The sequence below is a fragment of the Anguilla anguilla genome, chromosome 10 (assembly GCF_013347855.1).
Source record: "Anguilla anguilla isolate fAngAng1 chromosome 10, fAngAng1.pri, whole genome shotgun sequence".
Lineage (NCBI taxonomy): Eukaryota > Metazoa > Chordata > Actinopteri > Anguilliformes > Anguillidae > Anguilla > Anguilla anguilla.
The window spans coordinates 23,655,777-23,682,651 of NC_049210.1; the positions used below are offsets into that span (position 1 = coordinate 23,655,777).

At 41.9% G+C, this 26,875-nt stretch overlaps 2 protein-coding genes across 7 annotated transcripts in view; both read left to right on the forward strand.

Moving 5' to 3' along the window:
* LOC118206293 overlaps positions 1-10,776 on the forward strand; it is a 130,636-nt gene extending 119,860 nt beyond the window's left edge. For 4 of the 6 annotated variants that reach the window (XM_035378786.1, XM_035378785.1, XM_035378787.1 and 1 more), the window contains 6 exons: positions 226-369; positions 1,201-3,659; positions 4,931-5,212; positions 5,309-5,449; positions 5,909-6,034; positions 6,478-10,776. In XM_035378786.1, the coding sequence (XP_035234677.1) occupies positions 226-369; positions 1,201-3,659; positions 4,931-5,212; positions 5,309-5,449; positions 5,909-6,034; positions 6,478-6,675 (3,350 nt within the window). In that variant the 3' untranslated portion in view covers positions 6,676-10,776. The remainder of the gene's footprint in view (positions 1-225; positions 370-1,200; positions 3,660-4,930; positions 5,213-5,308; positions 5,450-5,908; positions 6,035-6,477) is intronic. The other 2 variants (XM_035378788.1, XM_035378790.1) reach the window with 2 other exon arrangements.
* A 3,055-nt stretch (positions 10,777-13,831) lies between these two features.
* The window catches only part of qsox2 (quiescin Q6 sulfhydryl oxidase 2), a 36,441-nt gene continuing 23,397 nt past the window's right edge, over positions 13,832-26,875 (forward strand). Inside the window, exon 1 of the mRNA XM_035378950.1 lies at positions 13,832-14,197. Within this exon, the coding sequence (XP_035234841.1) occupies positions 13,924-14,197 (274 nt within the window). The 5' untranslated portion in view covers positions 13,832-13,923. The remainder of the gene's footprint in view (positions 14,198-26,875) is intronic.

Sequence of the window (26,875 nt, forward strand, 5' to 3'; positions counted from 1 at the left end):
TTTGATTTACAAGTGTGATGGAAAATTGTGAAATTGTGAATCCTTGCGAAAAAATTGTAATTTTTTTTCATCGTTCCAATAGAGATGCTGAAGGGTTTAATGGGGGTTTGCCTAGTTCTCCTGTTTGTGCATTTTCTGGAAGTTTACTCAAGTTTATTGGTTGAATGTGTTGTTATCCATACTAGCAGATGTAAAAGTCAGTTTTTTAAATTTCTTCTTGTGGAGGGGTGTGGCTACTGGGGGAGGAGCATGGCTATGGTTTTGGCATGGCCGCTGACCGGCTGTGGAGACAGAATGGTCTTCCCTCCTCCAGAGAATTCTGCATGTCTCAAAGTATTTCAACCCATCCTGCTAAGTGCTGCAACACAGGTACATGCTGACTCATGCTCACTATGAAGCTGAGTGACTGCTGCACCACTCCACACACACACATACGGGCACAAACACAGATACACAGGCACATACACATGGTAATAGACATACACATACACACACTTGCACACACATATAAACATGCATATATGCAAGCACATGAACACATACAGTATATGTATTCAGCCACATATCAACATACACAAGCACACATGGCAGGAGGCTAACTAATCAATTATAATGTAATGAGCATGGAATCTTTGCACAAAGTATTCAGCCTGACATCTTATCACAAAATTTCACATCACTGCTTTACATTTTGCATAAACCTGTCAGGTCAGGTGTCATATCTAAGGAAACAAATGGTTTATAGATTTACTGTGTGAGTTTACCGTTTCATTTGACTTTTTAGTTCCATTGTTGATGGCTGGTCTCCAACCAGTTTAAGGTTGAAGCTGCAGGCCGTGTCTGAGGAGTGTGAGTGCTATTAGGCTATTAGGGTATTTATTGATCTCCTGGGAGAATCATATTGAGCATGTAGACAAGCTAGAACAGCCATCTGTATACGGCTTGTTCTCTAAGAGCAGATAATGAAACTAAATTAGCTTTTGTGGAGACAGTCACCGAGTACAGAACCAGCTTGCAGGCTGAGGCTGTCATGGCTCTGATAAATGGTGAGCACTAATGACGATTGCCAGCAAACCCGATTCTGATGCATGTCTTCATGTCGGTGCTGTAGAATCTCCGAGGTCCGAGGTAAATCTGATCAAGCTCGGTCATGTGTCTGTGAAGGATCGATATACCAGGTCTTTTTTTCTATTGTGACAGCCTTTGTGTCCGAGGGACGGCTGCTGACTCTCCCTCCACCGGCCGTCAAAGAGGAGTCTGTTCCTCCAGAGAGGGTCAGCCAGGAAGAGAAGTCATGGAGCAATGAGTCATCGTCCTCGGGTGGGCCCCTCAGGGTGCGGTCGCTGCCCAATTTCGCAGAGGTCTCGTGGACGTCACAGAAAATTGTCGGCTCGTTCGCCTCTCTTCCGGAATTCCAGAGAGCTGCCGCAGTCTGCATGAAAATGTCGGAGATGTCTGGCCCCTCATCGGATGTGGAGGAGGACCTGCCACTCGACGTGGAGGATGGTGGGTGGAGACCGGCAGGGCACAGCAGCGAGGGAGACTGGGAACAGTTCACTGAAGCCACCCATGAGCCTCGTCCTTCCCCTGTGGGGGAGCCAAAAAAGGGAATTGGAAACACGGTTGCTCTCAATGTTCAGAACGACCAGAGATCACAGAGCACTCTAACGACTAATAATAACTGTGAGATCATGCCCTCCTCATGTACCACAGTGGCAAGGGACTGCCCAGGTTCACTTCTGCAGGCTGGCACTGTACCAGGCCTGGTCAACCCTGGGCCCTCACCTGGCCCGGGCAGCCCTGGCCCAGATGTGAGAAGCCGGGACACTGAAAACTCGTCAGCTGACTGCAGCCTCTCTGAGACAGAGGAAGGGTCTGAGGCCCTGTCTTTCAGCAGCGAATGCCTGATCTCTTCAGGGGAGGAGGACCCAGACCACACCAATCTCAGCAGTGAGGCCCCAGCAGAAGAACAGGGGCCTGCACACCTGTCTGACTCCTGTGGACCAGTAGCATCCAGCTTTGCACGCCACAAGACATCCCCAGCCAGTCCAGACTTCAGACAGCCAATTCCGGAGGAGAATACATCTGAGAGGGAATCCAAGATGAACAATCCAGGTTGTTTTGTGTCACCGTGGAAACTCCCAGCCCCTGAAGAAACTCTGTCTGAGATACTTTCTCCAGTAGATGAGGTTCTGTCCTACGGCAGCACCGAACTTCCTCCCACAGTAACTGATGACCTCGTACTCCCCCCACCTCCACCTGCCTGTGAAGTCATCACATGGACAAGTGAGGATGGCTTCCCTCCACCCCCTGAGGAACTGTGCGAGCTCCACCCCCTGGAGGACCCCTCCATCAAGAGCGATGACCTCCCCTCCCTCTCTGATGACCCACTTCTTCCTGTGTGCACAGGATTTCCCACTGGACTGACAGACAGGCGTCGCAATGATGGAGACTTCCTGAAAGTGGACCTGATGACGACTGGGTACTCGGCAGGTCAAAAGTCATGGGATGGTCAGGTAAAGGAGGATGAGAAGTCATCGCACTTGTCTGCTCTGTCTACAGCGGAGGAGGACGAGAACAGCAACAGCACTGACCTACTATTCTCTTTCCGCATTGGTGACCGTGTGTTAGTATGTGGATCCAAACCCGGACAGCTGAGGTTCAAGGGTGTGACCAGCTTTGCAAGCGGCCACTGGGCAGGAGTGGCCCTTGACCATCCAGTAGGAAATCATGATGGCATGTTCCGAGGGGTGCGCTACTTCCAGTGCAGCAAGAACTGTGGCGTGGTGGTCAGGGCTGAGGATATTTCCCGTCTGCACTCGGAGCACGAGAGCGATCAGGAAACCAGGGCTGATGATCCCTTTTCAGATGAGGAGCCGCTGAGTGCCACCAAACCTCCACAGGACGGACAGGCAGAAAGTATGGGTAAGCCCTCAGGGACAGGGGTGGAGAGGAGCAGGAGCCAGAGCCAGGGAGGGGAGAGGAGTGGTGGTGCAAGAGGTCACTCCTCAGCCCCTCAAATGTCCAGAGACAGCTTCTACAGAGAGCTAAACAACAACCCTCTCCAGAGTCCTACACCAGTGTGTAAGGAAGAAGTCATAGCCCCAAAGCGTTTCTCCCATGGAACCTGTTGGGGCTCTGACCCCAGCATCCATGAAGCCAAATGGGTTGAGAACATTCATTGGGAATCTCATCAACTACAGCAGGGAATGCATGAGGCAGAGGAAAAGGAATCCTGCCTCATCCCTCATCTAGGCTTACAGAATTCTATGTCTTTCACTGGAGATCTGAGAAGGTGTGGGTGGCCCAATGATCTCTGGATTGGCAGGGGTCCATGGAGCTGTTTGAAAGGTCTGCCAGAGATGAGACCTGACACTGCACCCTTTCTTTTCCTGGGTCAGAGCACCAGTCAGACCCCATTGGACTGTGTGTGGAGCACACTGGATAAGAGAGAGAGGGGTGTTCAGGCAACACCATGTGCTGACCCAGAGGAGGGGAGGGTAAGTCTTGGTGGGAGATGCATATATGATCTGGACTCCCTGGTGGACAGCCTGATGGGGAAGCTACTTACTGAGGTGGTGAAAGAGTCCAAGGAGATGAGGAGGAAATATCGAAGGAAGCGGTCAATGAAGGAGAAGGAGAACCACATTCAGAACCCTGTAAGTGCTGAGAACACATTCAGAAACCTGCCACTATGCCAGTACCCCATTCAAAACTATGTATGTATTGCAGAAAAATTCAATTGTCCTACAGCTCAAACTTGTCTTTGCAATCACTGGGTAAGCTGAATTTTAGCTCACTTTGAAATGCAAATGTAAAATCCATATACTTCCATAGCTTGATACAGTGTGTTGTTTTTACATCAGTACACAAAGCAGCAAGTATTCTTGATATTTGCTGAAACAAGAATACTGTACATTTTTGTTACATGGCATGAGACATAACAAAGAATTTGTTGTAGCACTCAAGACAGGTGTAAAATATACTCTCAATGAAAGGTTATACAGTAGTTATTAACACTTAGCATATGTAATCTATCATATGTATATTATATGTATATGTTCTGATATGGTCCAGTTATCTCAGAAATACAATTTATATGTAAATAAAGGTTGTGAAATATTTGTGTTGTGAAAGCACTTCAAATCTCCAAGACATTGTCCTTTCTTGGTTCTTGGATGTAGAGGCATTTAAAGGTATTGGTTTGAATGTCAAGTGGAGTCATTTTCATTCTAAATTCACCCTCTGATTGGATTCTGGAAAATTATGAAATTTAGTGTACCTGTTAGCTAAGACCTACATACCTTGATTGTAGTGAGGCTGGTCTTTAAATAGATCACAGTCTGATCAGTCTGATCTTGAAAACAAAGTTAACAAATGCACTCAGATGTAAGGGTAATACAAGCCCATTGCCTAAACATGTATTTATATATATATTTGCCTAATTTCCAATTTCTAATTGTAGAATTATACATAGACAATTCTTAAAATTATACTTGATATTTCCACAAAGGTTTGGAGTACAGTTAAATGCATTTTGTTGTTTTTTGACAAGAGAAATGATTAAGAATATGAAAACATATAGGCCTATATGTTCACACTGCAATTGAAAGCACTTTGAAAAACATAAGAGTAGAAATATGTTGCTTTTCCATGCATAATAGATAGTATCTAATAGGATACAAAACTTTTGTTCAGTTTGATAAATTTTGATAATATTCCCAAAAGTGTTTTCCTTCATATGAGATAATCAGGACCATGCATAGACATATTATACCTGGAAAATGATATGGGTGTTACTTAAAGGAAAGGGAAATTGTGCAAGGATCGTAGATTCTGCCATTAGCCTTTGATATCCTTTGGTGTTAATATTGTTTTGTAATTTCTTGATATATATTAATCTTTCCCAATGATACTTTTGGACCTCCAGCAGGCCGTGGGGAAGAGTAATGGTGGTCAGGTGAAGCCGAGCCAAAACCCAACCCCAAATCTGAGGCTAAACCCCCCTTGCTTCAGCGATCAGTGGCACTGTTCCCTGGCCTCATCTGCCCAGCCCAGGGTTCGAGTGCAGCCCCATGACCCGGGTGTGGTCCACAGGCTTGTGGCAGAATCAGTGGAAGTTCTGTGGGGTCAGACTGGGGGTCATGTGACCGACAGCACTGAGGCACCTGCTTTCCTGGCCAGCGAAGAGAGCCGCAGAGCATACAGACAGGTCAGTATGTCTGCGCCTGTGGAGAACGGAGCGTCTGGATGTTATACAGAGGATGACTAGTACTTGCAGGAGAGTAATATCACCCTGTCTTTTCAGATCATTTTCGATCTGACTTCAGATATATATCACAAGGCTCTGAGGTGTAGCTGGGCAAACAGCGCCTCACCAGTGGAACTCAAGGAGACATCTTCAGTTTCACCTTTCTGGTCAAGCAAAACATCTCTTTGCAATATCAAGGTAAGCCTGATGCACTGAAAAAAGTTATGCTTGAATCAAATTTTTTCACTGCAATTATGTAATTCAGCAAACAATAGGATAAAACAAACTACACAACCTGAGTGACAAAAGCAAGATTTTCTTTCAGTTCTCCTCTGTGCTGAACACATCTGCTGTCTGTGCACTTTACTATTGACTGTGTTCCCTCTTGTGCTTCCTGCGCAGCTAAGGAGCACAGTCTCTGCTGTGTAACATTTCCACCCTGTTGGGTAAATGTTCCTCCCTGTTGGGTGTATGCACAGGGTTGAACCTGACAGGGTGGAAGATTTTAACGTAAGTTAGCAATAACTTTGTCAGTAATCAAGACGGAGGAAACATGACCTAGAATATATGAAGACTACGACTGCCGACTGCCAGAGTTGGCACAAAAGGAGATTGCATGTAATCTAACCAGCATCTCTCACCCGCGTCGTCCTACAGGCCACAATCCAGGCAGAGGTTCAGAGAGAGCTGAACTTGGAGCGAACGGATGTACAGGCCCGGGAGATAATGCAAAACTTGTGCAAGTACAGGACTACACACAGGGACAGGGTAGACTATGTCCTGGTAGGCATTGACAGTTTAGCACAGTGTGAGATCACGGTTGCCCCCACACTGTCTGGATATTCAATACTGGACTGTCGAATAATTACTACACATGCACACTTACATTAAAAACGGAGCCATTACTAGTCATATCTTGTGATACACTGTAGAATGCAAGTCAATAATATCATATGTTATATTATGGTTATAGGGTTTTTGTAGTATTTGTTGAAAAGAACATCATTTTGCTATAAGTAATTTCATTGTACACAGTTTGGATGTGAAATTTTTGTTTTTCTGTTTCTTGCATTTTCTTGGAGTGCCTGGCATTTAACCAAGTGTTTAAATAGTTCAATGTCTCTGTTTCGGAAAAAAGAGTCTAGTGTGTTAATTACTGTTGCATAAGAATATTTCATAAAAATCCACTCTTCTCTCTTACTGACTGTGCCTTTATTAACTCCCAGATCCAAGAGCTCCATAAGGAAGAACAGCAGTGGGTGGACTACAGCCTTGACCAGCTCAATGTCAAGATGCAGCTCACAGAGGAAATTTTTGACATCCTACTGCAGGACACAATTTCTGTTCTTAATCACATTTATGCAGCGCACTCTGGTAATAGTCCTCCAGCCTCGCAGCCCTTTCAATCCTCACTCATACCATAGTATCTCCAGTTTAGATCTGCACTTCTTTCTGTTTACATTTTTTGCTCACTCTTTTGGTATAAATAAATTTCAATATTTTATTCTCCAAAAATGGAAATAGCTCGCACTCAACTGTACTTCTTCAGGAGGCCTGATTTAACAAAACCAACTAGTATGCTATATATATATATATATATATATATATATAGTAATAATCTGAATGAAAGTTGGTGCAGAATGAAAGGGATTACGTAGCGGTTGGGGGAATGATTAGGCCAGATGTAGACAGAAAAATTTGTTGTGAAAAATTTAACATTGATATTAGCACCCCTAATACCTCTGCACACCTCTGTGTTTTAGGCATGTCTTATAATCACGGCTACCAGTTTGTCTCCACCATGTGACCTGCAGGGATTTAAACTTGTATTTCAATGGTTATCTTCTAGGGGTCCATAGACACTCCAATAGCACAGTCAAGTGGCTAATTAAACAAATGAAGCAAAAAACTAAACCCAGCAGACGCTATGTCTCTGTAGGAACAGGATTGAGTATCTCTGCAATAAAAAAGAAACATGCATCCATATAAAGCAGGGGTCTTCAATCATATACAAAAAGGGCCAATGTAGCTGCAGGTTTTGGTTTTAGCCCAGCACTAAGACATCTGATTCTACTTAAGTTTCGGACATACTTTCCGCTTTCCGCGTTCACAGACAGCTGCGGACTTGTACCGGTCGCAAAGACGCGCATGCGGTTCCATTCATACTACAATTGAAGGTCCGCGTCGGTCTGGCGTTCCACACACGCGCATGTCCCAATCCGCACTCCATTCCAGTTGGTGGCGGTAATGCACCATAACGTTGTTTGCCAACCGCCATAAAAATCAAGAAGAAAAAGAAGAAGAAGCAAGCGCATTAGGGAAAAAAATGGCATTTTCATCTCCCAAGCGTTTGCGCGATTTCAACGCCATTTGGCTGTCTTTGTATTCTTTCAAAGACAAATTATATAAATGTGGGTAACGGTGGATCTCCTTGCACAACTCTCTTCAAAACAAGCATCCATTTTGTTATCTGGAGCATGCACAGTCGGGGCTTGCTAAAATTTTTGACCATCCGCACGGTCACAAATTTTGGGCTGCACGCGGACGTCCGCATAGGGGTCTGTGCGGACCCTCGTGGACATGGGAGAAATCAAGGGGAGACAAACTGGTGGCCCTGTCACTGCACTGGGATATTTGCTTTTTTTGTCTAGGGGGACGTCCACCACCTACTGGCCTACCAACTTCACTTCCAGCAATTACTGGTATCCAAGTACTAACCAAGAGCCCATCTGCACAGTTTTGGCCAGTTGGCAAGAGCAGGGTAAATAGTGTCATGGTAGCTGGCTTATAAAAACTACTCCGAAAAAATGTTTTTCTTATCTTCCTGACACAACTCTGGCATTCTCCTTTGATTTTACCCTGATAATCAGTTACTATATGTCAAACTCTCAGGAATTATATATCTCTCTGGTGCTCACTGCTTAATTAAATCACTGCTCAAATGAACAATTAACACCCCAAGTGACCATTTATCACACATTGCCACATTGTCATCTCTCAAGACTTCCAGCTGTTTGGTTTTAGCCATTTATCCCAAATGGCAATATCTATACAGCAGACAGGAACTTTGGGTTTTGGTGAATTGGTGAAGTGTTTGGTAAATGGTTTAGGAAGAGTGAACTTCTGCCAAACATTTACATAACTATAACACCATTGTTGATCTTGTGTGAGTCAGTAAATTTCATTATATATGGTACAATGATTGTTGCGGTGAAGCTCTATCAAAGATATTAAATAGCCTTTCATTTATTCATTTATTTTTATGTCCAGGATTTATTTAATAAAGGTTTTGGTTAGTGTTGCATTAATGGTGATATTAGATCTATTTTTACTTCATTTATTAAATTGCTTTTTTCATCTGAATTTTATTAAATAATTCGTTTTTTTTTGTTTGTTTGTTTGTTATTTAACTATAAGTAAGTCTATTTTTTTACTCTATTAATGTTCAGATGTCAGGACTTTGAGACATTAAACCTAATAAAAATATGATTTAAGCTGAAAAGTTGTTTGGATAGTTCTTAGTAAAGCACTTTAGATGGTTATCAGAATTTTGGGTGTCATATTGCAGAGTGATTGGTCGCCATAATGTCTGAACTGGTTGAAGTATAAGGTCAACAGGACCAGCCAATCAGATAATTTAAACTGTGCAACTTCACAACTGGCTGTAGTTTAAGGGCAAGAGTATGGAAACCCTAACTTGGATTTCAGGAATTTGACATTCCATCAGTAAAACCTGAAATTGAAATAACGCATCTACCCTGAAGTCATGATCCTCTTGTTTTCATTTGGGCTTTGAACACAGATAGCAAGTGATCATGATGTCATGACCTCACTGTCTCCCATTTAGCACAGAATCCTCTTGAATGAGTAAAAACTATGTCATGTAAAATCGTCCATTAATACACTATCACCGGCTGATGACAGCCACCCTTAAATTGATGGATGCTCACAATTATTTAACCCACTCCAGGCCTTTACCCACCCCAAGTCTCGCAATAACCCATGTACAGGGAATTTAGTGACATCTGATCTCACTTGTTGTGAAGGCTGTCATCTCTCATTTCATTCAAAGCTCCAAGACATGTTATTGTTTGAACAAAAGCTGCTTCATCATGAACACTGTAGACTGAGCATTGGGCTGTAATTGGGACCTACACTACGTTTCCAAAAGTATGTGGACACCCCTTCTAATTAGTGGTTTTGGCTATATCAGCCACACCCATTGCTAAAAGGTGCATAAAATCAAGCATACCGCCTTGCAATCTCTATTGACAAACATTGGAAATAGAATGGGTCGTACGGAAGAGCTCAGTGACTTTTAACATGGCATTGTCATAGGATGCCACCTTTCCAACAAGTCAGTTTCTGCCCTACTAGACCTGCCTCAGTCAACAGTGAGTGCTGCTATTGTGAAGTTGAAACTTATAGGAGCAACAACAGCTCAACCGTGAAGCGGTAGGCTACACAAGCTGACAGAACGTGACCACCAAGTGCTGAAGCATGTAGCATGTAAAAATCATCTACCCTTCTTTTGCAACACTCACTACAGAGTTCCAAACTACCTCTGGACACAACATCAGAAGAACTGTTTGTCAAGAGCTTCATGGAATGGGTTTCCATGGCTGTGCAGCTGTACAGAAGCCTAAGATAACCATATACAATGCCAAGAGTCAGCTGGAGTGGTGTAAAGCACACCACCATTGGACTCAGAAGCAGTAATACATTCTCTGGAGTGATGAAAAATGCTTCTGGCAGTCTGACTGACAAATCTGGGTTTGGCAGAATTCATATTGCCAACTGTACTGGCCCGAATAGTGACAACTGTAAAGATTGGTGGAAGCTGTTTTTCATGGTTTAGTTTCCCCTTAGTTCCAGTGAAGGGAAATGACACTCTAGAGAACTGTGCGCATCCAACTTCGTGGCAAAAGTTTGGGGCCCTTTCCTGTTTCAGCACGACAATGCCCTCGTGCACAAATCAAGGTCCATAAATAAATGGTTTGCTGATTTTTGTGAGGAAGAACTTGACTGGCATGCACAGAGCCATGACCTCTACCCCATCAAACACTTTTGGAGTGAACTGGAATGCTGACTGTGAGCCAGGCCTTATGCCCAAGACCAGTGCCCAACCTCACTAATGCACTAGTAGCTGAATGGAAGTGAATCCCTGCAGCCATGTTCCAAAATCTACTGGAAAATCTTCCCAGAAGAGCGGAGGCTGTTACAACAGTAAAGGCGGTCCAGCTCCATATTAATGTCCATGGTTTTGGAATGAGATGTTGAACAAGTACATATGGGCGTGATGTTCAGGTGTCCACATGATTTTGGAAATGTAGTGCAGTTTGTGAACCCCTGTCTTAGGATGTGGAGGCTCTCTCTTTAAAGTCACCCCACTGTCTTGATATTATGTGAACTTTTTATTAATGTCAAAATTTCTCCTGCAATGCAGAGAGCAGAAGTGCTTCTGCTAATTCTCAACTAATTTCCACATGCTACTTCCAGTCACAAGATTTCATACGTATGACTACTCTGCCATCAGATTCCCAAAATGTAATTTTTAAAGTTCATGTTTCTGTCTTCAAAAAAATAAAACATGTCCAGTACCTTCTTTGTCCCCAGGAAATGTATTTTTCAATGAAATTAGTTTAAACCTGATTTAAGACATTTAAATGAGTTATGTCTACTTTATCCTATAAGCATTTTTGGGGAATTTTGTGCATTTTGACAGTGTGTGTGTGTGTGTCTGTGTGTCTGTGTGACTTGTGCTTAGCCAACATGTTTTCCTAAAAAACATTAGAACTAGATTTTGTTGGTCAAAGGTTTTGAGGTACAAAAAGCACTCGTTTGATACTGCTGAGGAGCACAGATTTTCATTCAGCATGATGTTAACGTGTGTGCCGTGAGACTGTATGCAGAAGACGTGCACGTGCATAATAAGGCATAGGGCACGCCATTCCCAGCAAAAGCCACAATTTCTGAATTTGTCTCACAGTAATACAATCATACATCAATATATTATCTATTGTCAATCTTGGCAAAAGTAGTAGATAATCTTAATTTTAATTACATTATACATTGTTCACCCATGTTCATTTAGGAGGCAGGATTATTTCTTACGTATTTTTAATTTGGGACCAAATAACATGGGACCAAATTGCAACTCTTCACTTTACAAATTTAAAGTGAATCGCACCTTATTGTTAGCTGTTCAATTTACAATCTGCTAGTGAGTGTATGAGAGTTGAGTTTTGTGTGTGAGTGATTGTGAGAGTGAGTCAAGTAAAATCACAGTGTGATCGGACAGTAATGTTAATCTTTTCTCTTTGGGTTAGCTTTTTAGTTGTACATATTTTACAGTATAACGTTATGATGGTCAATTTGAGAATATATCAACAGGTCAGGTAAAAGTCATATCTCATAAAAAACACGTTTTCAATGTACAAAACTGCCAAGTTACTCACACATACAAGACATACACCGTCTATAACTCATTCATTCAGACTGCCAAAATCCAGGCCTGCCATTAAAAGTATTGATATCAAAATGACGCCAAGTTACGGTACTACAAACAATATAGGCTATCTTGCCTCACCGAAATTAAATAAGATGTATTCCAAAGCAATGCTACCCAATATTTCCTCAATTCCTTCTTATCTGCAGGTAGGAATCCTCTTCGCTGTTTTGCTAAGCTAGAACCGGAAAACTTGATAGTGGAGAATAGGAGTAGACGCATATGTCCCAGCAGGCTTTGCATATGAGAAAATAAGAACATTGTGAGAGAAATTAGGAGAAGTGATGAAATTGAATAGTTGAAACAATATGTTTTTAGCAGAATGGGCATGTAGGTGAAGGTTGACATGATCACAGACTATAGTGCGAAGTAAATGAAGTGACCATGAGCGAGCTTAGTTTCCTTATTGAATGGTATATATAACTGTCTGTATAAAGCATTAGTCGGCAAAGTGGAGGGATAAGTAACGTGTGGAATGTTTTGCACTGATGTGCTTTTCTCATGTTCAGTAGTAGTAGTTATAATTATGAGTGAGTCATGATTTTAAATGTAATGTTTTAATGGGGAGTTGCAGAACGTACATACGTAGTAATTGTTTGTATGTGGCTAGATAGAGAACAAGCCAATATGAATGTAGAAACGTGGCGTTTGCTGATAAGAAGGTTTTGTACGGTAGCCAAGTGAAGAAATATAGTTAGTAGAAATGGCACAGTGGTGAACTGGTGTAACTTTTTAATAAAAGGAATACATTTGCCGTCATGACATGCATATGGGTGGCTGTGAGTGATTTTTGGTAAAGCAAATATAAGCGTAAGAAAACGTTAGTGTAGAAGAGGAAATTATCTGCCTGAGGGCGAGGCGGGATTCAGTGAACGGCGGGTAGATATGGTGCAAAAGCAATAATTAAGAAGTAGTAGACAATTATTAGTGAGGGTAAAAGCAGGTCAAAGAAACGTGTTCCTAGCTGGGCTTGATTGAACTTACGACCCTATGTTCCCAAGACTGTAACCTTGCCCACTAGGCCACAGGCAGACTAGCTGTTTAAACTGGAAATGTTTCAGAGAAAAAAGGTATGGGTATTTTGCGTGTGTATGCGAGTTTTTGATTGGGTCGTGTAGGTGAATATTTGGCTGGTGTCGGTAAAATGTCCAATGGGGAGACATGTTGTTAGTGGGATAGGCGGCAGGAAAAATAAGAATGAGAAGAGGAAGAAGAAGAAGAAGAAGAAGAAGAAGAAGGAGAAAACGCAAAATCCCCTTAGTTTGGGGCTTTATTGTGTGGACATGTGAGGTTGTTTATGAAATCTGTCTGTTGAAATGGGGTCAGAATGTACAGAATTTAATGTTTTTAAGGGCTGAGTGTCTGTGGCTGTTGTAGTTATTTCTGTGGGGAACCCTGAAAAGTGCCAAACTCTCGGTGCTGTATAAGTATGGGGCATGCCTGCCATCCCAACATGCCTGCTATCCCAATTTGAAAATCTTCAGGGAAGTCTAGTCGCGGTTGCAGCCGTGCGAGTAGTAGAGCTACAAGGAGAAGGAGCAAAAATCTAAGTGTATCTTCGTAAATTATCACAAAAAAAAACCTAAAAAAAAATCTCTGTTTGAAGTTACAAATAGGCGTGAGGTCTCCTGTATGTTTAACCTTGGGGTTAAGGCAAAGATTAGGTTAATAAACACCTTTTTATGTTACGGTTTTGCTAGCATATCCAAAAAATTACGAGACGACCCAATGCGAGCCGACGAGAACGCGCATCAGACACACAACACTCTGTGTGACGCAGGACCTAAGGCACCGCCCCCGGGTGAAATACCAAGTTTTCAGGGAGTCCCGTCCAGGGAGGCACCGCCCCCCGAGTGAAATAGCAAGTTTTCAGGGAGTCCCCTCCATGCTTCTTAAGGATACATGTTGAACTCTAACACTGATTCTGAATCAGTTATTTTTTGGCAGGTGACATTGAAGAAATAGGATTGCAGACTGATATAGGACAAGTGTAACCGATTATAGATCAGTCGCTTGGCGTTCACGCTGGGGATTGGCCGTTGCTAGGGTCCAGTTTAATATGACGTTGTTTTGCGCAGGCGTGTTATGGCCGAGCTGGCTGGCTGTGTAGAAAATAGCGTTAAAGCTGACGCGCTGTACAATATGCCCACATATTCACGTAGACATGGCGAACTGTGCTTTAGGCTTCCGTTTAGCTCTGCGCTTGTCGACCGTTTTATGGTCTATAAAAAGCATTCTCGTTCTGTTACTTTTCAGCCGTACTCAGGCCACTCGGCTGTACTCCAGCGAGGACCCCTTGACAATACTGACCAGCCACACACTGAAAGAAACCTTGCACAACTCTTCGTCTGCCTGGCTGGTCCAGTTTTATTCGTCGTGGTGTGGTCACTGTATTCAGTACTCGCCGACATGGAAAGCGCTGGCCGGGGATGTGAAAGGTAAGGAAGGCAGAGATTTGGGAGGCCGAACAGCTGTTACGTCTAGGGGTCCCTCTGGTTATTCACAAGCTGGCGACACAGCATATGGCTGGCTGGTCAACGTTACCGTACCTCGGCTACAAAAGCGTTGAAACGATCCATAATGTTGACTTGCTGTTTACTGTTACTGTAGCTAGCTATATTAACGAGCTACAGTTCTCATAATATAAGGTAATTTAGCTAGGTCACTAAAAGCCTCTGCGCTTGTAGATCAACTGCGCAGGTTACTCGTCGTTTTGTGGAATATGTGGCGGTGATAGCATATCTGTAGGAATGAAGTTCAGTCCTGTGTATATTGCGTTCTTTTTGGTGCCAACCTGGCTTGCTAGCTGCTAAAATAACTAATCAAAACTAGCTAATTATATTAGGGATAGCGACTACGTCGCTAAAATATTTGGCTTTCAAGGTAGTGGCTTGTTATCTTTGATACAGCCCTGCTAAATAATTGAAACATTAACGCTGTGATACAGAGAGCCATATTGTTGGTAATGCTAGCAGTACCAATTAAGCAGTTGAGGCCACATACCGATTATGTAGATTGCGCTGGTTAGAGCCTTTTTGGTGGACATAAAATGAACGTTTCATTTAATTACTCGCTGCTACTTTTTTCGCATGTTGACATCCTTAGCTACGTTTACACGTCTAACTGTAATTACCAGGACATTGGACACATATTTGCCAGCCTTCGGAGTGAAATCTCCTTAAAGCTTATATTCATTGCAAACGTATGGTTCATGTTTTTGTTCCCCCAGATTCATATAACCGTCCTTGATCATGGTTCTGGGCTGATAAAGCAGCAACTCCTGGCTCAGGTGTGAATCAGATGACTGAACTGTGTACAGTGAAGGGCATATCACCTGTCTTTAACCGCTGATATCAGCTTTTATAATGCAGATTACTGCCAACAACGTCTCATTAAAAACAGTTTCGCTTTCTGGGAAGCAGGAAGTGATTTGTTGCTAGGATGTCCCAGTGTAGTCTCTTCATTCTGCAGATCTGTTAATTGTTCTAATTTAGTGTATTTGGGTCATTATGAAACTGACCATCAATGGTATTGTATTTTATATATTGGGTGTACCATAGCTGTACTCAGCAAGCACTCTGTGTTTGGGGGGAAAACCCTGTTCATGAGGGCAAGTAGCACACTGAGGGTAAATCAAGCGGCCAAAACCAGACTTCGTTTTTGAAGCTCATTTCCTGGTTTTGTTGATCCTGGTTGCTCACTAGCGCCACTGCGGTTGGCTCCAGTATAGGTGTTTTCATATCCGGTTTCCATGTAAGTCTACGGTACAAATGCGGTCAAAATACATAAGTCAATAATTTTTTCTCACAAGAACAAATAGTCACAATATGTGTATTTTATTCGTCTTATGACTGTCCATGGGTCGATTTCATGATTTATTGTGTCATTTGGGCACTGTTATAATATTTGTTGTGGACCAATGAGGTACAGTTTGCGTCACTTTCTGATTACTGCGGAGGACTAAGCTACAGTAAGGGCTACAGTCTATGGTCACTGGGGTGGGAGGTGGTGCCTCTTGGCCTCTACCAAGCCATTTGGCTAGCTAACTAACCCTAACCGGCAAATATTCAATCTGTCAAACATGTTTGACGGCTTGTCAGTCGTGTACATTCCGTAAATGTCTACCTGGGCCATGCTTCACGCATGTGACAAAGCTACTATAATCCCGATTTTCGGATAAACACTACAAAATTTTCAGTTTCACGAAGTGAATTAAAAGTCTTAAGGTTTATTTGCTGGATAACATAGGCTACAACACACAATGAAATCACACACACAGAATTTAACGAAATTAACCATCTTTGTAAGACTGGCATTTAGAAAGGAAAATGTTTTTAGCATTTAAGAGACCGACAAGGGCATTTAAGACAGTGGTTCTCAGAATCGGTCCTGGGGGCTCCTTGCGTATATTGGCTTTTCTCCATTGGTTTTGATGATCTAAGAGAAAAAAAAAAAAAAGCCTAATAATAATTAGACATTCAATGTACATTATTTTTGTCTTCATGCACCAAGTGGAAAACTTGCTGTACAAAGTGCGTTGTCATATTTACACGCCTGCAGATCAGTTATTAAAATACTTGGTAGATTTGTTGATCACCGCTGACAGTGTTAATTTTTATTCGGTAAAAAGTGACTTGCGAACTATTGGTCAGCTACCGTCACCCAGAAAGTGAACACCACAAACAGCGATGGAGTAGCAGTTACTGGCTCATTAACTGACTGTGGCGAAAAACCTACGACGATAACTTGCTCGGTTAACAGCAGGTCTACCAGACAGTTATATGAAAATTAGCTTAGTCAAATCACCAGTAGCCTACACATCTCTGATTGATTGACCATCAGTGTAGTCGATGTTCTTCCCCTGTGGTTCATATTGCTAATGCGTGAGCTAACCATGGATAGCCTACCTAGCTCACTGGCAATCTGATATGCTAGCTAAGCATATTCGTTTTGCTGAGAAACATAAATTGAAGATAACTGAACATAATTGTATTATTAATGTCATACATATAACGTGATTACATGACACAGTACAGTCACGGATGGAAATTAAACTCCGTAAACATTTGATAATATATTTTAAAACATAACGGCAGACAGTCAGCTAGCCTCAAGTTCGTTCTGCAATCGTTCGTTCAGGTTGATGGGCTTTTCCTCACCGGACTGTCAATCACATTGTAAAAATCACAGAACCGCTTAACTCTATGGTTTTGGCTCCAAATCGACACCATGGCCGCATCTGCCATTGAGCTTCAAAACGTGTTTTAGAGACCCACGGAGAGTCAATGGGTGACGTCACAGTAGCTTTGTCCATATTTTTTACAGTCTCTGGGGTAAATGCTGGAGTTTATCCTGATCAGGTTCATTATATATCATTTTCACGCCTACCCGGGCTTTTGTGTGCACCCCAGACAGTTTTTAGGTTGCTTGCTTCAATATTTAGATATTTGTACCCGTGTGAGCAACACCCCCACCCCCCTCGTCCAATAGAACCCCATTCAACATCAAACTCCACGTTAGACTCATTCAATCAAACCAATCAATCAAACTTTATTTATATAGCACCTTTCAGACAAATCAAATTGCAATTCAAAGTGCTTTACAAGCGACTGACAAAACATAAAATGTTAAAATGGATTTAGAGACTAATGCACACCCAGTTGAATAAGACAACAATAAAAGGTGGGTAACTAAGATAATAAAACATACATAATAAAATATAATACAAACAATAAAAATAACAAGAAATAAAATTACGAAATATTACACAAAGTAAATTTTATGAAACTGAAATGTTAATAAAATAAAATAAAATGCATGATCAACAGTATTGTGTTCCTAAAACAAAATGGAATAAAATAAATAATAATTATGATAATAAATAAAATAAGTGTAAATACTAAGACCAGAAAATTATAAAACACTACATAAAAGCCAGACTGAATAGATGAGTTTTTAGTTTACGTTTAAAAATATCAGTATTTTCAGCTTCTCTCACATCCACTGGAAGGCTGTTCCAGCGGCTTGGAGTGTAATGGCTGAAGGCAGCAGCACCCAATGTTCTTGTTCTGCTTTGTGGAACAGCTAAAAGAGAGGAACCTGAGGATCTGAGGGGCCTTCTTGGTTCATAAACCAAAAGCATTTCTGAGAGGTAGTCTGGTGCAAGGCCGTGTAGTGCCTTCTAAACTAATAAAATAATTTTAAAATCAATACGAAAACTAACAGGTAACCAGTGTAAAGACTTTAAAATAGGCGTAATGTGTGCTCTCCTTTTGGTCTTAGTCAGCACTCGTGCAGCAGAATTTTAAATTAATTGTAGCTGATTTATTGTATCCTTCGGTAGACCGGAAAGGAGAGCGTTACAGTAGTCTAGCCTGCTAGTTATAAAAGCATGCATCAGTCTCTCTGTGTTGCTCAGAGAGAGAAATGACCTCACTTTGGAGATGTTCTTCAAGTGATAAAATGCTGTTTTTGTGACACCCCGCACATGAGCCTTGAAGTGAAAATCAGTCAAAAATCACTCCTAGATTTCTTACTTCTTGGCTTGGGTTAAGTCCTAGTGCAGGTTTCCGCCAGTGTATTGCAAGCCCGACGGCCCGCCGGGCCTAAGTTGACCCCCCGTCGGGCCTAAGCATCGGGGAATTATAATTTAAAAAAATTATAATGTATTTTAAAGATGTTTTTCAAACTACAGTTACAGTGGGGCGGCTTGGTTGGAAAGCTCACCAGGGACATCTATTGGTTAAAACGTGAACGCACTAGGAAAACAGCAGGTCTGAGATCAGTGTTCTTTACCCTCATTGTGCGTAGTGACGTTCAACACTTGACGCTTCCAACTGTCACAAGCTTACGTTACCTAGCAAGCCACCATTTCTTATTTAGTAGGCTAACTAACCTCGTTACAAACTGCGTTATCACTTCATCTCGTCGGTAAGTACATTCTTTTTATATTAACTTAAGCAGTGTGTAGGTAACGTTAAACTAGTAGCATGAATGTAACGTTCGATACATTGTAACATTACATGATTTATTAATCGCCATCGAAATAATGACTTCACTTGTTTATTAATAACGTTAGCTTGATGTCATTTATGTGCACGACAACGTTGTCATAAAATTTTTCCCGACCGTGAAAATTGCCTGACTTGTTTACATTTTGGACAGATGTGGCTACTGAGTAAATCTGTCGTTGTTTCCGCTAGCTAGCTGGATAGCTAGGAAGAGAAGCTTTTATAAAAGTCTAAGAGAAGCTCTTCCAGCTAGCTAGCGAGTGATCTGTCTCGCAGGCTATCTATTTATTTCTCTTGCTAGTTAGCTAGCGATCTATGAATCTTGCTAGAGAGAGAGATTTTTTAAAATATTAATTATTGTGCTCACTTTCACCTAATCTTCACACGCCATTACACAAGCTAAGATACAGAAAAACCACACACATACACACAAGTTTGTATTCTGTTCATATGTTCATTGTTTGTTGTACTCATGTTTTTGCAATATGTATATATATATACACGTGTATGTATGTATGTGTATATGTATATATATATATATATATATATATAAATAAGCCAGTAAAGCTTATTTGAATTTGAATATTCGGACAGAGAGATCTGACCAATCGGCGCAATGTAACGGTGCAACGTAACCCCGGAAGTGAATAGGGGGGATGAAATTTGTTGTGACGGTGACCGTAGAAATCTGTTAACACAGCGGCAAAATTAGGCTATATCTAGAAATACCATCTTTGGGGAAAAAACGCTACGGTTGAGGGTCAGGCACTCTTCACGGTAAGAAGACATTTCAGGATTTTTTCGATATTGCTTGTGTCGAAAGTGCTGCGACGGAAACAACGATAGATTTAAGCCGCGTTTCCACCGCAGGAACTATACCCCGGAACTAGGAACCTTTTGAGGAACTCAGTGCGTTTCCACCGCAGGAACTAGGGTCTAAATTTAGTTCTGGGGGCTTCGTTTTACCCCCCAAAAGGTTCCTGCTCGGGGGGTAGTACTTTCCGAAAGTACAGGAACCTTTTGGGTGGAGCTTGCAGCGCTGAACATTTCTGATTGGTCGAGTACTCACAGGATTTTTTTTGTGTCTATTTTCAGGTGCAATGTTTGAAAATATGCAGGCGCAAACCAATTTATTTTCATAATAACTTCAAATCAAACTTGTATGTTATGCGGCGCAGTAGCCTACTTTTGGTTATAGCCTGCCAACGTCTTGGAATTATAACGTGTGCTCTTCTGTTCTTTTCTTGCTTTAGTATTCGTTTTATAAAATGCTAAGCATTCGTGCTGGGACAGCATATTACGTACTAAAACATTCAAACGGATTAATTCGGTTCCTGAATATTTTCTTCCGGATTTTCTTAGCCCGTTGTAATTGACTCAAAACGTCTGATACAGTTATATGAGGTATGCGGTAGTTTTGCGTAATTCACATTGGTGATACAGTAAAAGCAAACTGGAAATCACCTTCCGCACTTTTTGTCAGGGTAAAATAACAGGTTAATACTAGTAATCGTACCTTTAGCTTTTTCAGACTGCCGTAATTTTACTCTGCCATTCTTCAATTCCACAAAAAGACCAGGAAGACTATGGACTAATTTATGGTGCATGGTTCGCATCTGGAGGGCACACTTCGCTGCTCGGCTAGCAGTAACTTCGAAGGAAAACAAACGGTGGCTGTACCACTACTAATTTAAATTTTCACGCAAGTCCGAGTTTTCGTTCTATTCTTGTCATTTTGCGATTAGCCTATATGGAATTGACGATGAGAAAGTAATCAAACGGCAAATTGTTTACAACGTGTGAATGTTGTTGTTGCCAGATAGCCTATATTGGAAATGTGAATGCATTCTGTCGCTTCGGATGTCAAGACATGAAAGCGAATGTTCGCATAAAAACATAATGAATGTGTTTGAGAGGATATGTAAAACAGTTACAATCTGACTATTGGCTTGTTATATCCTATTTGTTGCATAACGGTCCAAGTTCAGCTACCAACGACAGTTTTGCTTGACAGCGGTAAAATATGCCCAAACGGCTGCAGAAGAATATTTCAATTCCATGTGATTAAATCGATAAAAATCAATAAATACAAAAGTAACCATATATAGTCATTGTTGGTAACCCGTTGTATATAAGTGGAATAAACCCCTCCGGGCTGTCCCGGTTATTAGAAAATAATGTAGGCTACTTCGGTGGTAGTATGGGGTTACAGAAGAAATCATATGACAGATGGACCGAGGACAACGCCGCTTTTTCATACGTCAGTGGGCTAATTTGCCTAATCTTCGCGGGACTTTAGACCCCGGTGGAAACGCAGACAACCATTGGCTGAAGGAACCTTTTAGTTCCTGGTAAAGTAGTTCCTGGGACTGAAAGTTCCGGGTAATTTTGGTGGAAACGCGGCTTTACTCAGTAGCCACATCTGTCCAAAATGTAAACAAGTCAGGCAGTTTTCACGGTCGAGAAAAAATGTATGACAACGTGGTCATTTAGCTAACTTAGCTAGCTAGCCAAACAGTCAGTAACACAGATACTTCCTTTGTGATATTTAGGGGTAATGTCAAAAAGGAAAGGTACTGTAAAAGCCAAAAAACCTTAGACAGTTTTTTAAATGTTTAAATGTGCCCAGCATTCCAAGGCTTGTTGTAAGAATCAGTAGCCAATCAGGACTTTTTTCAAGCTTTTTGTAGAATGCAAAAACTTTGATATTATTTATTTTAATTTAGTTTAATTTAATTAAAAGTTACAATCTCAAAGATTTCTGTTTTGTTCTCTTTGGCGGTACCAATGGCGAGAAGCGGTAGTTGCAGGTGTGTTTTTGGACCTCACTTCCCATAGATCCATCCGGATCCAACCAGTGTCGCCTGTGTGACGTCAGTCAGTTGGCACCTGGGCCACGCCAACTATAACACTTACTATTTACTAAATAAAAAATGGTTGTTATAAAAGTAACTGTAGCAAGCCGAGTGCTACCGCTCGTTTGAGAGATGAGAGAGACAAGTTCTTTTTCAGGACGCGACTGCGTCTTTTTATTTTTCGGCCGCCACGCGGCTTTCTGTTCGCAATACACAATACACAATGTATAGTTTACAATTCACGGCTGACTGCCCGTCAGCTCTTCTTCCTCCTCCAGTTCTCCCCCTTCTCTCTCTGTCGAGCAGCTTTTCAACGTCCAGGCTCACTGTCGAGGTAATCAGCACATTGTCAATCAATCAAACAATTAACTATCCGTGCTGATTAATAAACCCCAACAGCCGTGGCGCAGAGTTCCGAGAGCCGCCCCGCCCACTCTCTCTCTGCAGCCAACGCAAAACCACGCCCACCCTACCACATACCCCCACCGCCCGACTTAGGCCGGGGAGCCATCCGGCCGATGACCGACCCCCCCCCCCCACCCCCTTCGGGGCGAGAGAGGAAGTCCGCCACCACCATCTGCGCCCCCGGCCTATGAACCACCTTAAAATTAAAGGGTTGTAGAGCCAGATACCACCGGGTGATTCGCGGGTTGGTATCCTTCATGCGGTGGAGCCATTGGAGGGGAGCGTGGTCCGAACAGAGGGTGAATGGGCGACCCAGCAGGTAGTAGCGCAGGGACCCGACCGCCCACCGGATGGCGAGGCACTCCTTTTCTACCGTGCTGTACCTCGCCTCCCGCTGGGATAGTTTGCGGCTGAGGTACAGCACCGGGCGGTCGACTCCCTCCACCTGCTGGGTCAAAACAGCCCCCAGCCCTCTGTCCGATGCGTCGGTCTGCAGGATAAAAGGAAGAGAGAAATTAGGGGTGAACAAGAGCGGCCCCCCGCACGGGCCACCACTGTAGCAAGCCGAGTGCTACCGCTCGTTTGAGAGATGAGAGACAAGTTCTTTTTCAGGACGCGACTGCGTCTTTTTATTTTTCGGCCGCCACGCGGCTTTCTGTTCGCAATACACAATACACAATGTATAGTTTACAATTCACGGCTGACTGCCCGTCAGCTCTTCTTCCTCCTCCAGTTCTCCCCCTTCTCTCTCTGTCGAGCAGCTTTTCAACGTCCAGGCTCACTGTCGAGGTAATCAGCACATTGTCAATCAATCAAACAATTAACTATCCGTGCTGATTAATAAACCCCAACAGCCGTGGCGCAGAGTTCCAAGAGCCGGCCCGCCCACTCTCTCTCTGCAGCCAACGCAAAACCACGCCCACCCTACCACAGTAACGTTAGGTACATACTAATTCATTGTCTAACATTAGGCTAACTTAACCTGTCTTTACACTGCCGAGCCGGGTTACAATGCTGTAGCAGGCCTGGGGTAGAATTAGTGATGATCAATTTCCACAACGTTCTTTATCCACCTTTGCCCGGTATGAACATCTTTACACTGCAGAGAAGAATTTGCAGGATTTGCTGTGGCTCGTGCAATTATGTATCTCGTGCATGGTAAACAGTCTTTTTCGTGAATGATTGTTGTGTCATATTTTTGAAACAACTGCCTTGCAAAATGTTACCCCTGGTGTTTCTGGTTCTGCTAGCTAAACTGTTCAAGAATAAAGCTGAGCTGGGTGTTAAATTAGCAATCAGAACAAGAAGAATAAAACAAAAACAAAGGAGATTTCATCAAAAAAGGGCATCAAGGCTGAAGAAACATATGAGGAACATATGTAATGAAATAATAACAACGATACTGCTGTATTCTTTTATTTAGTTTTCTCCGGATTGACATCTTTACACAGAAATCAGACCCGGCTCTGCCCCACCTATACCCCAGTTTTTTTCCGATCAATATATTGCTGAACTTGGCAATGTAAATAACGGTAACGTTAAGGCCAGTTCAGATCAATGATTCGCAACGAGACTAAACGGTTTTAAAATGTTGCAGAGAAAATTGCAGCGGTGTGAACTGGTTAGTTGCAGAGCGTCTGAAGCCGTTGCCTGGGGTGTCAAAAGACCCACCTTGTCAAATCGCCAAGTGCAGTTTTAGAACGTTTACAATCAGTGTCTTGGAATTTTGCAAGTTGCATCCAGTTTCGTTGCGAATCATTGATCTGAACTGGCCTTTAGTTAGCTACATTGCAACGTTGCAACAAGGTAGCATTGCATTTGAGAGACGGTTTGTGAGGTCGGTACCGGTCGGTAGCGTTAGCTAGCCGACATTAGATTGTGTTAATTACATTAGCTAGCTAGCTAACGCAACGTTACCTGATATGAAAGATGGATATTGTGTGCAATGTTGTCTAAACTAATGTTGCCTTTCTTGATATGGTCCGGTAGCTAGTGTTAGCTGTGCAAATAGGTATGTAATTTAGTAACGTTACATTGTCATCAAATGTAATATGAAATCTACATCAACAAATAATATGACCTCTCATGTTACACAAAAAGTTTTTAGGGTTCCATAACGCCCCCCCCCCCCCTCTCTGTTATTGTAACGCTAGCAGACACCGTAAAAAACAGTACGCCGCTCACACACAAGTGAGTTGAAGAGCGAGCCTGTTGCATTAGCTCCGCCTACCCTCTCTGGCGGACCAACCACTGATGGGTGATGGAAAACGCGTCACTAACTAGCCTACACGCCATTTGTGATTTTTTCCTGGGAATGTTGCCACAGACACCCAGTTCTTTAATCATAAATAATAATGTAAATTAATATAATAATATAATAGGCTCAATCACCATTGTGTTACCTAATCTGGCGATAGATAGTGACTTAACAGACATTTTAGCCGTAATGACATTTTAATGAAAATCTTCGAGATTATTACTTTAATTTATTTTGTTGTTGTTGAAAACACAGCATTCCAAGACTACATTGTTGTCAGATTATTTGAAAGACTCTGCTATGCTGTAAATAGTTGTTGATTATTTTAAATGTGTGTTGAATAAATGACTTTATTTATTTATTTTATTACAACATTCACATTACAATGTAGGGCCCTATGGAATCTGTGTTATAGCTTTTTAAAATTCTAAATTCCGCGATTCCGTCCGTGATTCTGTTATCACAGAAACTATAGGGCCCTACCTTAATGCTGCCATCAGTCTGTCGCTGGCCCGCGCCGGGCCCCCGTCAAAAAAGGCACTTGGCCGCCAGCCCGCTCCGGGCCATCGGCCCCCGTCAAAAGCTACTTGCCACCGGGCATAACAACCTTTCTGGGGGTAACCCTGCTAGTGTATTTAGAACCTAAGATTGATCCTTGTGGTACCCCACAGGTAACCTCATAATGTTTGGAGGAGTGGTTATCTATAAATACAAAACATTTTCTTCTGCAAAGATATGAGGTAAACCAATTAAAAACAATTCCAGACAGGCCAACATGCTCCCTTAATCTATCTAAAAGAATCTGGTGGTCCACAGTATCAAAGGCAGGGCTCAGGTCAAGTAGCGCCAGAACTGAAGGCTTTTTGCTATCCAGATTTGTTCTGATATCGTTCATTACTTTTAGCAGGGCTGTCTCTGTGCTGTGATGTGTCCTAAAACCTGATTGGAACATTTCTAATTTAGTGTTTGAGTTTAAAAATGTACTTAGCTGATTAAAAACTGGTTTCTCTAAAATTTTGCTTAAAAATGGGAGATTTGAAATGAGTCTAAAATTGCTGCGTGTTTCAATGTCCAGGTTCGCTTTATTTAAAAGAGGTTTTACTAAAACAGTTTTAAAATCAGTGGGGAAGACACCAAGCTGTAAGGAGTGATTCACTATGGCAAGGCTGTCTTTGGATACACAATTAAAAATAGTTTAAAAAGGGAGGTTGGAATTGGGTCAAGGGAACATGTGGAGGACTTCAGTTCTGTTACTATTTTCCTGAGAGTTCGACCAGGTCAACGTTCCAACTTGACATTACTCTGTACTAGGGCTGCAACTAACGACTATTTTTATAGTCGAATAATCTATCAATTATTGAAACGAATAATCGACTTCGGATTATGAATCGCACAGTTACTCAATGGCTCTTATTTAGCTATCAGCTTTTAAATTTAGCTTGAGGTTGTTTTAGGCATGTGCTAACTAACAATAAAGAAAATATAGATGAATACTTCATATAAAAATACGTCTTTTAATGAACTCTCCTGCTGATACAAAAGATAAATAATATCTAATCAATTTTTTCTGTCAAAATTTAAAACCAAGGATAAGCAAAGTAGCAGCAATAAAATATAACAAAACTACAGCAATTTTCCCTTAATCAAATAAATCAAACAATCCATCTAAATTTAAAAGAAATAAACAAGAGGGCAAGTGTTTTTGTTCTTGATTCTAGAATCCTGTGTAGACATCGAAATACACATTGAAATGTGTTCTAAATAAATGTTGCCCCTCTATATGTCCAGTTTCACGACAAATGGAGATGTGAGTTATTAGGGCTGTCACTTTTTTCCAAAAATTAAGTTTAGAATCGTTAGAATTAATTTGAATGCAAACCACATTGGGCACGCACGCATAGACAGGAGTTGTAGAATTCTTTGCGATTTAGAAAGTATCAAATTTTCCGGTGTTCTCTAAACTTGTGCACTCGGCAACAACACATTCTCCAGCTGTAAACGTCGCCATGACAACGATGCAATAGCGTTTAAGATTGTAAAGGTAGGGCACATTTGGAATGTGAACAGGATCGTTGTAAATAATAGGTTATTATTTGCTACTCCGTATGTTCAACGCCATTAACAATTAATTGATCAAGAGAAAATGTATTTCAAAATAGAAAACATTACAGCTCGTAACATGAAGTAACATGGCCTTTAACATTAACATTAGCTAGCTAGCTAACTAGAGTGAGAGCACCTGTTATCGACCACCCAAGGGGGGAGGGATGTGTATCGACCACCTTAACCGCTAGTGTATTTACTTCGTATTTATCAGAGAGACCTGGACATCGTTACCTATTAAAATGTAAGTCCTGTAAAAATACACATAATAAACTGTCTAAATGTAAAAAACTAACTTCATGCATATACATTTAGTTATATTAATGCAGTCCATATTAATACAGCCTTATTCACTATGTCAACTTTAAGACAAGCAACGCGCTCTGAATGATCTCATCGCAACCCATTAATTCCAGTGTCGCAGACGTTGCTTCAAAATTTCAAACTGCTTTCCGAACAAGTATTTTGCGTCCTGCGACTTGGGTT